This window comes from Thunnus thynnus, chromosome 12 (genome assembly GCF_963924715.1).
Source record: "Thunnus thynnus chromosome 12, fThuThy2.1, whole genome shotgun sequence".
In the NCBI taxonomy this organism is placed as follows: domain Eukaryota; kingdom Metazoa; phylum Chordata; class Actinopteri; order Scombriformes; family Scombridae; genus Thunnus; species Thunnus thynnus.
In genome coordinates, this window is record NC_089528.1 from 10,319,995 (window position 1) to 10,332,693 (window position 12,699).

General features: G+C 36.7%; 1 protein-coding gene across 7 annotated transcripts in view; it reads left to right on the forward strand.

Annotated features, from left to right (window-relative positions):
- The first annotated feature begins 1,194 nt into the window (after positions 1-1,194).
- Positions 1,195-12,699, forward strand: part of LOC137193877 (uncharacterized) — a 49,425-nt gene continuing 37,920 nt past the window's right edge. Inside the window, exons 1-13 of one of the 7 annotated variants that reach the window (XM_067605307.1) lie at positions 1,195-1,330; positions 1,423-1,608; positions 2,923-3,087; positions 3,214-3,405; positions 4,054-4,137; positions 5,065-5,148; positions 6,076-6,159; positions 7,087-7,170; positions 8,477-8,524; positions 8,793-8,954; positions 9,055-9,213; positions 11,141-11,166; positions 11,334-12,073. In XM_067605307.1, the coding sequence (XP_067461408.1) occupies positions 1,276-1,330; positions 1,423-1,608; positions 2,923-3,087; positions 3,214-3,405; positions 4,054-4,137; positions 5,065-5,148; positions 6,076-6,159; positions 7,087-7,170; positions 8,477-8,524; positions 8,793-8,954; positions 9,055-9,213; positions 11,141-11,166; positions 11,334-11,369 (1,365 nt within the window). In that variant the 5' untranslated portion in view covers positions 1,195-1,275 and the 3' untranslated portion in view covers positions 11,370-12,073. Of the gene's footprint in view, positions 1,331-1,422; positions 1,609-2,922; positions 3,088-3,213; positions 3,406-4,053; positions 4,138-5,064; positions 5,149-6,075; positions 6,160-7,086; positions 7,171-8,476; positions 8,525-8,792; positions 8,955-9,054; positions 9,214-11,140; positions 11,167-11,333; positions 12,074-12,699 lie in introns of those variants that run through there. The other 6 variants (XM_067605300.1, XM_067605301.1, XM_067605302.1 and 3 more) reach the window with 6 other exon arrangements.

The window sequence follows — 12,699 nt, forward strand, 5'->3', positions numbered from 1 at the left end:
AATCATTTTAAACAAGCTATGTATTTTTGGATTTCTATTTCTATTATATATTTCTATTTTTGCAAGGCAAAAAAACCCTTCAAATATCGCACCGAAAATATCTCATGGAAGTACTTAGAGGCACACTAATTTTTGTAATTGTACAAGAAGTGTTATCATGCCACCTACTGAACGATAAGGAAGAGAGCAGCAGCAATACATCTAAAGCAGGAGGCTTTTGTAACCAAACAACAGTGCTGTGAAAATCACAGGAAAGATCTTCAGTGAACATCCAAGTCTCCATCTGACGTACTGATGATAGACAGGAGTGAGAGTTGTGATATATGCTGCTCTGAAATAGCACATAAAGATACAACAGACAACAATCAAAGACTGACAAGGAGTTCAACTATAAGACCTCTCTGTCTCTACAGTCTGACCTTTGTCCTGGCCTTGTTTGGTATTTCAAAACGCTGACCTCTGATCACAGCAGTCCGGGAAATCATTTTGAAATCTAAACAAATAAGTTAGTGTTGTGGGTTTAACAAAACATAGTAAACATGCCAAAGTTTGCTAGAACTGTATTCACATTCAAAGTTTACGTTTCAGTGTCTCACTATGTGGGCAAACGGCATTAAAACATACAAAACCCGAGCTCAGTCTAAAACCTTAAGGCACCAAATGTACATATCATCTTTGGTCAGGAAAGCAACAGCAGCTGTCACAATGCTGACTTGTAATCTGAAGAAGGTGTTTAAGTGTGCTTACTAACCTGGTTTATATGATTTGTTCAGTAAGATAACATCACAATATGGAGATCATATAATTTTGAAACACTGAATCATCATTACTACTTTTATTAGTACTTTCCCATAATTACTGTTAGAGGAATTCATAATTATCAGGTACTATCTTGTGAATATCATTTAGTATGTCATAATTCATAGTTACTATTTCATAAATCTGAGAAAATATATTGTGATTTTGATAAAAGTCATATCATGAAACATTGAAGTGTTCTTCCATACTGTTTATCTCATGTAATACAAAGATCAATATGCATAAAAAATAGTAAAGAATCTTGTGAAAATTGTTTTGTAATGTGCTTTATATACTTGCATACTGCATTTTATCTCTATATTGGCTTCTGGCCCATGATGTCAAAATTACATTTGTGGGGTGTGTTTATTCATTGCTTCACTTTTCGTGGAAAGGCCCACAACAATTATTAACTGGTGGCGATCTGAACGAGGTGCTTCACTCTCCTTTGTAGTGAACATTTGAATTTCTGGCAAAATGTGCATCAGATATCTTGGATATCTTCTTCTGATTTGGTTTCCTGGATTACATGGTAAGAACATTCAGTTCTATCAACTAGACATTATCATTTATTGTTTTAAAAAGCATTTCAGTGTAGTGCTCTCTTACTTATCACTGTTTCAGCACAAACAACATCTTGTCCTGCTCCTGAACTGGAAGATGGTTATTTTCTCCCTGAACGAAAGAATTATTTTGACAAAGACCAGGTCACTTATGCCTGCAATAAAGGAAGTAAGCCAGAAGTGGAAGGTTGGTGGGCAACAAGCACATGTCAAGAGGGCAAATGGCATCCTGAACCAAAATGTATAGGTAAGTGTTCCATAAATATCTCCACTATTTGCTGTGAGTTGAAAAACTGATAGCCTGCAGCATGTTTTTCAAGGTAATGTCACCTTTCATGTTGTTGTTTTTTATATATATTCTGTGGAAACCTTGCAGTTTTATTCAATGTAGTCATCTATGCTGCAAATAGATGATTTTGTCCATCTGTCTCTGTGTGACTCTGTAGAGTAATAAAATACATTTAAATGTTATTATATTTCTGAATGATACTGTTCAATTATGAGCCCGTTGCTGCGCTGCCGGTGTAGCCTACTGTGTTGTGGCAAAGACTTTAAAAACAAAGTCTAAAGCAACAGTTCACCAGTGTGGAAAATGCACTTGTTTGCTTTCTTTCCAAGAGTTAGATGAGGAGATCAATAACATCTCATTTCTGTTTAGGCTACTCTGAAGCTGGAGTTAGGAGGTGATTAGCCTTGGTTAGCATAAAGACTGGAAATAGAGGGAAACACATATTATATCTAAGAAAATCACAGGAAAATCCAGAATCCAAATTGTGGGCAATGGCCACAGGGCTGATGCAGGGATGGTGGTGTGGTCCTGTGGGTGTCCTGCCTTAACACCTTCTCCAGCTATTATTGCCATTATTATTACTAGTCATATCTCTATTATTATTATCTTTGTTATTATTATTGTTGTTGTTGTTATGCTTCTCTGTGTCTCTCTCCCCCCTCTCCCCCACCCACCTTCTTTCTCTCTCAATCCAACCCCCACCCACGTAGAGCCCGGTTCTGCTTGAGGTTCTTTCCCGTTAAAGGGAAGTTTTTCCTTGCTGCTGTCGCCAAGTGCTTGCTCATGGGGGAAATGTTGGTTCTCTCTAAGTTAAAGAGTACCATCTGGACCTGCTCTGTGTGAAAAGTGCCCTGAGATAACTTTTGTTATGATTTAGAGCTATATAAATAAAATTGAATTGAACCACCAACAAGAGGACAAAGACGTGAAATGTGAATTAAATTGCATTGAATTTACATACGTTACCTTTGCTTAACATACTTTACAAAAGACAGTCAAGACATCATGTTTAAATAATCACTCCAACCCTAACCCCATTTTTTTCTGGCAGTATTGAGTGTGCTACAATTAGTGTAATCCTATAAGCACAATCAAGGTACAATTAACAGCAAGTCTTTTAAGATATTTGTAATTATAGTCTATCCTTGTAGATAATACCATGAAAATATTGGCATTAAGGAAAAAAATAAATGCCAAAAGAGGATAAAGACAGTCACAATGGTAAAAATGTTGTCACACTGTGTTTTTGTTTCTTTCTTTTCTTTTCCTCAGGCAAAGATGCCTGCACTTTACCAAATATACCCAATGCAAAATGCAAGCATGACAATGAATTAACGATAAGGGTAACATGTGACAAAGGATATATTATAAACGACAGCAGGAAAGCAACATCTACATGTGAAAATGGAACATGGTCCTCTCTGCCGGTCTGTGAGGGTAAGTCCAAATAAAATCAGTGTCTAAACTTTAATTCTTAGGTTTGAAAAACTCACTCTAACCACGTACCCACTAATTGGAGCACCTGTACCTATTCTTATTCATGTTTTATTGGTTTATTTACAGAAAGTCCTGAGGCATGCGGTGCGCCTCCTAAAATCCCCAACGCAGTAATCATTAATCAGGAATACCAGGATGTGTTTGCTGCAGATTCAGAAGTACAGTATGAATGTAAAGATGGATTTACTGTAGAAGGAGCAGACACCAAAAAAACCATCACTTGTGTCTCTAGAGAGTGGTCTACAGGCCCACCGTGCAGTAAGTGAACAATGTTGTGTGATATGCAGTGATGAAAATACTTTATACCCTGCCCCTGAGCAGAGATTGTCCAATCATAGCTAGAAACCATTGTCATGACTAGAGTGATACTCGGTATCTGAAGAGTTTGGAGGGTGTCTTTTTCAAAACCAAATACGCCATAGCACTGCTGTAACATAAACTGCAATCGTGAGCATCCCCAGCTTAATATCAGGCTATTGCTTTGGGAAAGTTCACATTTCAGCAACTACAAATTAGTGTTGGCCAAATCCTCCAGTTGTTCCTCATCCTTAAATGTTTTTCTCTTGTAAAAGTGAAATGTGCTGTATGAAAATACAAATATTGAAGCGTAAATCTAGCCACTGTGTCACTACTTACATAGTTAGCTTTCAGACCATCTGGGGCTCCTTTTCAAAGGAAGAATTGATTCTTTAAGAGCCTCCTTAGTTAAGTTAGGCCAGTCCAATTTCCTTGCACATATGTTGCTATCCACAGACAATAGAATAGGTAAATTGCCTAAAAGGGTTTATGGTCAGATCCTAATTAATCTTCATGGAATCTAAAGAGGAATTGTATCAGTTGTGCATATGCATTGATCAAACCATGAGGTGTACTATATATCTAATGCCTTTTCTTTTTTCCAACCAGGCGGAGGAAGTGGATCTGCAGTGGGAGGAACAGGTGGCGGACACACTACATCTGCTGGCAGTGGGACACAACCTACAGGAGGAGGTGGTTTATTCATCTGTATTAAATACAATTTAGGATATCAGTTTAGCTAATATCTGCATAGAATATTTCTATACTGTAATTAATAACTACTATTTTAACTAATTAAATTCAAACTTTGTTAAGGACACAGCTCACGGGGGTCCATAGAACAATAAAATACAATAAGACATAAAATAAATATATTTTAATATAGATGTCATGATCAATGGTAGTAGGTTGATTTTAACTTGCAATTTACAGTGGTCCATGTTACTCAGTAAAACACTGGAAAATGTATAATTAAGATTTTGGAATTGTTTGAAATGTTGTATCTATGGCCTATTGGGCAGAAAAATAAATATAACAAAGACAGTAAGAAAATCTGAGTATTTATGTCTATTCGTGCCTTGGATTGCCTAAAGGATCTAAGCGCTAGACTCAACTTGTATCTGATTGGTCGGCGGGCCTGCTCTAACATAAACTGCAATCGTGAGCATCCCCAGCTTAATATCAGGCTATTGCTTTGGGAAAGTTCACATTTCAGCAACTACAAATTAGTGTTGGCCAAATCCTCCAGTTGTTCCTCATCCTTAAATGTTTTTCTCTTGTAAAAGTGAAATGTGCTGTATGAAAATACAAATATTGAAGCGTAAATCTAGCCACTGTGTCACTACTTACATAGTTAGCTTTCAGACCATCTGGGGCTCCTTTTCAAAGGAAGAATTGATTCTTTAAGAGCCTCCTTAGTTAAGTTAGGCCAGTCCAATTTCCTTGCACATATGTTGCTATCCACAGACAATAGAATAGGTAAATTGCCTAAAAGGGTTTATGGTCAGATCCTAATTAATCTTCATGGAATCTAAAGAGGAATTGTATCAGTTGTGCATATGCATTGATCAAACCATGAGGTGTACTATATATCTAATGCCTTTTCTTTTTTCCAACCAGGCGGAGGAAGTGGATCTGCAGTGGGGGGAACAGGTGGCGGACACACTACATCTGCTGGCAGTGGGACACAACCTACAGGTGGAGGTGGTTTATTCATCTGTATTAAATACAATTTAGGATATCAGATTAGCTAATATCTGCATAGAATATTTCTATACTGTAATTAATAACTACTATTTTAACTAATTAAATTCAAACTTTGTTAAGGACACAGCTCACGGGGGTCCATGGAACAATAATATACAATAAGACATAAAATAAATATATTTTAATATAGATGTCATGATCAATGGTAGTAGGTTGATTTTAACTTGCAATTTACAGTGGTCCATGTTACTCAGTAAAACACTTGAAAATGTATAATTAAGATTTTGGAATTGTTTGAAATGTTGTATCTATGGCCTATTGGGCAGAAAAATAAATATAACAAAGACGGTTAGAAAATCTGAGTATTTATGTCTATTCGTGCCTTGGATTGCCTAAAGGATCTAAGCGCTAGACTCAACTTGTATCTGATTGGTCGGCGGGCCTGCTCTAACATAAACTGCAATCGTGAGCATCCCCAGCTTAATATCAGGCTATTGCTTTGGGAAAGTTCACATTTCAGCAACTACAAATTAGTGTTGGCCAAATCCTCCAGTTGTTCCTCATCCTTAAATGTTTTTCTCTTGTAAAAGTGAAATGTGCTGTATGAAAATACAAATATTGAAGCGTAAATTTAGCCACTGTGTCACTACTTACATAGTTAGCTTTCAGACCATCTGGGGCTCCTTTTCAAAGGAAGAATTGATTCTTTAAGAGCCTCCTTAGTTAAGTTAGACCAGTCCAATTTCCTTGCACATATGTTGCTATCCACAGACAATAGAATGGGTAAATTGCCTAAAAGGGTTTATGGTCAGATCCTTATTAATCTCCATGGAATCTAAAGAGGAATTGTATCAGTTGTGCATATGCATTGATCAAACCATGAGGTGTACTATATATCTAATGCCTTTTCTTTTTTCCAACCAGGCAGAGGAAGTGGATCTGCAGTGGGGGGAACAGGTGGCGGACACACTACATCTGCTGGCAGTGGGACACAACCTACAGGAGGAGGTGGTTTATTCATCTGTATTAAATACAATTTAGGATATCAGTTTAGCTAATCTCTGCATAGAATATTTCTATACTGTAATTAATAACTACTATTTTAACTAATTAAATTCAAACTTTGTTAAGGACACAGCTCACGGGGGTCCATAGAACAATAATATACAATAAGACATAAAATAAATGTATTTTAATATAGATGTCATGATCAATGGTTGTAGGTTGATTTTAACTTGCAATTTACAGTGGTCCATGTTACTCAGTAAAACACTGGAAAATGTATAATTAAGATTTTGGAATTGTTTGAAATGTTGTATCTATGGCCTATTGGGCAGAAAAATAAATATAACAAAGACGGTTAGAAAATCTGAGTATTTATGTCTATTTCTGCCTTGGATTGCCTAAAGGATCTAAGCGCCAGACTCAACTTGTATCTGATTGGTCGGCGGGCCTGCTCTAACATAAACTGCAATCGTGAGCATCCCCAGCTTAATATCAGGCTATTGCTTTGGGAAAGTTCACATTTCAGCAACTACAAATTAGTGTTGGCCAAATCCTCCAGTTGTTCCTCATCCTTAAATGTTTTTCTCTTGTAAAAGTGAAATGTACTGTATGAAAATACAAATATTGAAGCGTAAATTTAGCCACTGTGTCACTACTTACATAGTTAGCTTTCAGACCATCTGGGGCTCCTTTTCAAAGGAAGAATTGATTCTTTAAGAGCCTCCTTAGTTAAGTTAGGCCAGTCCAATTTCCTTGCACATATGTTGCTATCCACAGACAATAGAATAGGTAAATTGCCTAAAAGGGTTTATGGTCAGATCCTAATTAATCTCCATGGAATCTAAAGAGGAATTGTATCAGCTGTGCATATGCATTGATCAAACCATGAGGTGTACTATATATCTAATGCCTTTTCTTTTTTCCAACCAGGCGGAGGAAGTGGATCTGCAGTGGGGGGAACAGGTGGCGGACACACTACATCTGCTGGCAGTAGGACACAACCTACAGGAGGAGGTGGTTTATTCATCTGTATTAAATACAATTTAGGATATCAGTTTAGCTAATCTCTGCATAGAATATTTCTATACTGTAATTAATAACTACTATTTTAACTAATTAAATTCAAACTTTGTTAAGGACACAGCTCACGGGGGTCCATAGAACAATAAAATACAATAAGACATAAAATAAATATATTTTAATATAGATGTCATGGTCAATGGTAGTAGGTTGATTTTAACTTGCAATTTACAGTGGTCCATGTTACTCAGTAAAACACTGGAAAATGTATAATTAAGATTTTGGAATTGTTTGAAATGTTCTATCTATGGCCTATTGGGCAGAAAAATAAATATAACAAAGACGGTTAGAAAATCTGAGTATTTATGTGTATTCGTGCCTTGGATTGCCTAAAGGATCTAAGCGCCAGACTCAACTTGTATCTGATTGGTCGGCGGGCCTGCTCTCACCCATCATCACAACTGCTTTCATTGATCTGATGAAAAAAGAATACAATTTTAGAAAATTTAATTTAATTTTCCGATTATGTATTATTGTTTTTTGTGTGAAAAAATTAACTGTGAAACATTATATGGACCTATTTTAACGATCTAAAGCTCACGGTCTGAAGCACACGGCGCAGGTAGATTTAGGGTGTGTCCAAATCCTCATGCTCAGTCATGGAGTAACAGGTAAAATCAGCTTGGTTTTAATTGCTGAAAGTATGGAAACCTGATCACTGTACTCTCAAAAATGTTAAAGAATATTTGTTAAATATTGTTCAAAAAACAAATAATTAATTTGAATCATGTAAAGAATCATTAACACAGTTCTCAGGACTAGATCAGCTCTCCAAGGTGCTGATCCTGCTGCTGGCAGCAGCTAGAAGCTGTCCAGAGTTCTTTCCTCCTTTCGTTTAATCATCGTTTTCATCTCATGTGTTCCTCATGTCATCAGGTATTGATGCAGCAGGAAAGTAGATCTGTGTCTGATCCTTTGTTGTCCGTCTGTTTAATACATACGTGTATTGCCACGATTTGGTCAAATAATTAGACAATTTTATCCGTCATTACTAACCATTATGACATGTATTTTTTAAAATATGTTGACATACACAATAATAATCTTTCATGTTGTAAATCTTTTATTTGTAATCTTTTGAATGTATGTGCGCTGCTGCGTGTCTGTGTGTGTGTAACAAGCAGAGCGTTTGTTGACAGACATCACTCTGGATCAGATAGAAATGGATGCCAAATAACATCCCAAAGTCAGACTAACTGGTGTGTCTTCTGTATAAGTATATATGCTCTGTTTCTTTCAGGATCTTCTACCACTTCTGACAGAGACAGTAGACCTCTAATCATAACAAGTAAATCATTCACATTCATTGCTCCTTTTACATCACTTGTATCAGACTTGTTTGGTTTTTGTTTGTATTGCTTGGTGTAACTATTCAAATATATTTTCACTTGCTGACCAGTTACTGGAATGAAAAAGCTGAATTTATGGATATGAATATGAATTTATTCAAAAGAGACCTGTAACAAAACAATGCTTGAGTTCATTTTTTTAAATCTCTGACCCCTCAGCAACACACAACATACTGACAATCTTAAATAACTTGTTTTTTATTTCAGTCGACAATTGTGGAGACCACCCAAGTGTTCCACATGGTGATGTTGTGGTAACGGAACGAATGTATTTGAAATACCAGTGTCAGAAGTATTACAAATACGAGGGACCAGAGACAGTGGTGTGTCACAACGATGGTACTTGGTCAAATCTACCCGTCTGCAAAGGTATGAACAAGTCAATACGACAACTCTTCATTTCAAAAAGTCTATCAGAGATGTTACCTGAACAATTATACATGAGTTATTTTCTGTTAACTCTGTGCAGAGTCATTCTGTCTCATCGATCCTGCTCAATTGGTTGGGAGAGGTTTTAAACTTTCTGGAGTTCAATACATGACGGAAGGAGAGGAGACGTACATTTCTTGTGGTTGGAATCGTTACAGGTTGTTTCGATGCACTAATAGACAGATTAGTGTTACTGAGTGTAAGTATATAAATTAGCACTTTTTATTTTAATTTACATTAATGCTTTTAGTTTCAGCCTATTTATTGTCAGCTATCATGTATATTAACTTTCCAGCATCTGATTCACTAAAAGTATGATAGATGATGAAAAAATGTCAAAGAATACACTATAAGGGAACTTTAACTTGAGTATTTAAAGGAGAAGCTGAGCATTATTCTATATTTTTCTAATTGTTAAGAAATCCCATGAAAAGAAAAGAACCAAAACCAACAAGTAATTGATCTTTCTTATATGTATTTGCCTGTGCTGCTGAAACTTGATATATCTTATTGCTCTATGCCACACAGCTCCATTGTTGTTCAAAAACTATTACAAACACATAATTGAGCCACAACAATGCACCTGGTGACATGTTCCTTTATTATGATGAACCTGTTCACAGTAGTTTATTTCATGTCAGTCACACATACGATGTCCTGATGCTCAATATTGCACCTAATGAAGTTATTATAACTGAGGTTCACCAACAAAGAACCTCTCACTCAATACAATTTCCTGTGCCACCTATAGGTGTGTCTATCCCCTTTCTCTCCTGTTGGTCTGTTTGTTTCAAGTTTGTTTTTATGCACTCAGACAGACTGATCTTCATAACATCACATTGTAGTTATTTTCTGTATCTGACCATCACGGTTATGAGTTGGTCCTCAATCCATCAGACAGCGACATGTTTGATGATCGATCCATCGTTTTGGAGTCTGCTCAATCAATAGCTGTCTCTCGACCCATTCAAAGGTCCATGTACTTCAGTGAGATATTGTCCTTTACTCCCCCATCCAGCATCAATGAAATCTCACCTTAATCCATGATCCCAGATAGAGACTAAACTGTCCATGGAAGTCCACCACTCTGTCAGACATCACACATCCAGTCAGCCTAGCTCGCCACAACTCCACTCCACCTCACATGCCAAACATGTCCGCCTGGACAGTTGTTCTCTTGCAGCATGCTGTCAGGGATATGAGATTTGTTTTCAATGTAACAACAAGGCCAAACGAATCCAACTTTATAAAGACTCCATGTCCACCTCTCAAATCCTCCCCTGCTTCCAGGTTCATTACTCCACTTCCACGCAGAACATAGAGGAGCTGCTCCAAACCTCTTCAGCCTTCACTCGTATCTTCTCCCTTTGTGTCTAATCTGTCTCATCTCTCTTCTTCTTTCTTTCATTCCAGCATCTTTTCCTCTTTCCTTACTTCAGCCACTACTAATATTGCCCTCTTGGCTCTTTCAGCCTCCTCTCACTCCATCCATTTTCTAGTGATTTATCCTTCACACACCCCCTCCCCAATCTACACCCTCTCCTCCCCCCAAACTCCAGGACATTTTCCTTCCCTGCCACGCCTCCCAGAACTGGCCAACCTGCGTTTCTTATTGTAAAACCTATGACCAACAGCTTTTTACCTTTAGCCTCCGTCATGCCCCCCGTTCGCCCCGTTTCTCACCATTCTGAACCATACTGCTGTTGTTTGGCTTGCAGCCTACATGGCTCCTCCGCCTACAGTTCAATTCTCCAGAGCAGCAACCAGAGAGGTGAAGACCCATCGTTTGCCAGGACAGCAGCATAGTTTGTAGTAATTGCAATGATTCTGAAGTTTTTTCCACACTTGTTCCTCGTGTCACAGTCCCCACGTTTGCCCCCATAACCTCACCAAGCATCATTTATGACTCTAAATACCTCAAAAAATCTTTTCATGGAATTTGTTGACACTAAGGACAAATATAGATTAACACCAGTCTTGTCCTTAAAGAACAGAACTGATTTTCCTTTGTAGGTGCAGTCATGCAGAAAATTAGTGAATCAGACTTTAAAAAACAAAAGTTTGTGTGAATTAACCTGCCTACTAAAATATTAACTGATTAACTGCTGTTATTGGGTTATTTTTAGGTTGTAATGGTTATGATTACCAACAAGTAAGTGTTATTCTTCACTCTACTTTTCAAAGAAATAGATTATTATTATCATTAATTAATTGTTTTGTATATTCAGTATTGGATAACACTTAATTTTAACATTATTTTATCCAGCAGTTTGACAAAATTCAACAGTTAACATTTTTTATTGTCTGTGTTGTAACCAGGGACTGTGCTTGACACGATGGCCACTTTTTGGATAATTCATCACCAACTGACATCAAAAATCAAGTTGGAAACTTTTGAAATATTTCCACCAGAAAACAACTGCACCCAAAAAAAATTGTATTAGATTTTTTTCAAACACGTTATTGATGTTTTTTCATTTTGAATTAAAATATATAAACACAGTGTTAAAGCAGATTGTTCTGAGACTATCAGCTGTAACGTATGACTGGAGCTCTAACACACTAATAACATGATCAATACTTTAAATACATAAATAAAATGTTTATGACCTACAATAGTCTGAATAAAATTCTCCATAGAAATTTAAACGCAGACTTTTGTATTATTTTGTCTACAAACTGTGTACAACAGTCATGCCAGTAAATATGGATATATCAGTAAGTATTGTTCTTCTTATATTTATATATGTGAGGCAGCATCACTGCAGAGTATGCAGACACTTGGACAGACAGACTCACAAAGTTGTTCAAAGTAGTTTAAAACAGAAAGCACAGCTGTCCAAAAACAATTTACAGTCTGTCTGGTTTTCCATATAAAACCATGTGTGACGTTGTGAACGGAGAATGTGGTGACCGCTGGACCTCAAAAATGTCAATTCAACTTAAATGAGACACAATCTCTCCTTGATGACATATTTGTATTTGATTACTTAAAGATCTTCCCCCAAACATGTTTTAAGACAAATAAAAATACTCTGCTCTTAATAATTGTGTCTGATATGATTTTTCCACAAACATCTAAGTAACTAAAGTTCTTAAAGTTACATCTCCTCCTTCATCCTTTATTACAAAAATCCACAATTTATGAAAATTATTCAAGCACATTCCTCCATGAAGTTGCAGCTATTCTCCTAAAATGAGGACTAATAATTGGAATGATGTGATAAAATGATCTCATTATCTCAAAAAAAATATTTGTTTAGTCAGTCTTTTGATCCAGAAGAGTGCAACTTGTCATTGAATCACATAGTTCAGTCTCATAAACTCGGACCAGATGGAGGTAACTCACTCATGCTGTATGTGAGATGATGAATGTGAATATTTGAAGGTTTAGTCTACATAAAATTCCATAAACCTTTCATTACTTCACTCAAGCAAAGTATTTGCTCTAGTTGAGTCTCATTCTCACATACAGTAACTGTAGAATATCCATGGGGATCTGAGCATCCATCTCCTCAGATGGGTGTTGAATGTGTGTGAAGTTCTCAGAAGCAACTGATGGCAAAAATGTGTTTTTAGATATTCTGTTAATCCAGGAAATGGTGAGGATCAGCTTGATAAATAGTTTGATCAGGGCAGGCACAAGACTGACCTCTGATCACACCAATCCAGTAAATCCTTTTGA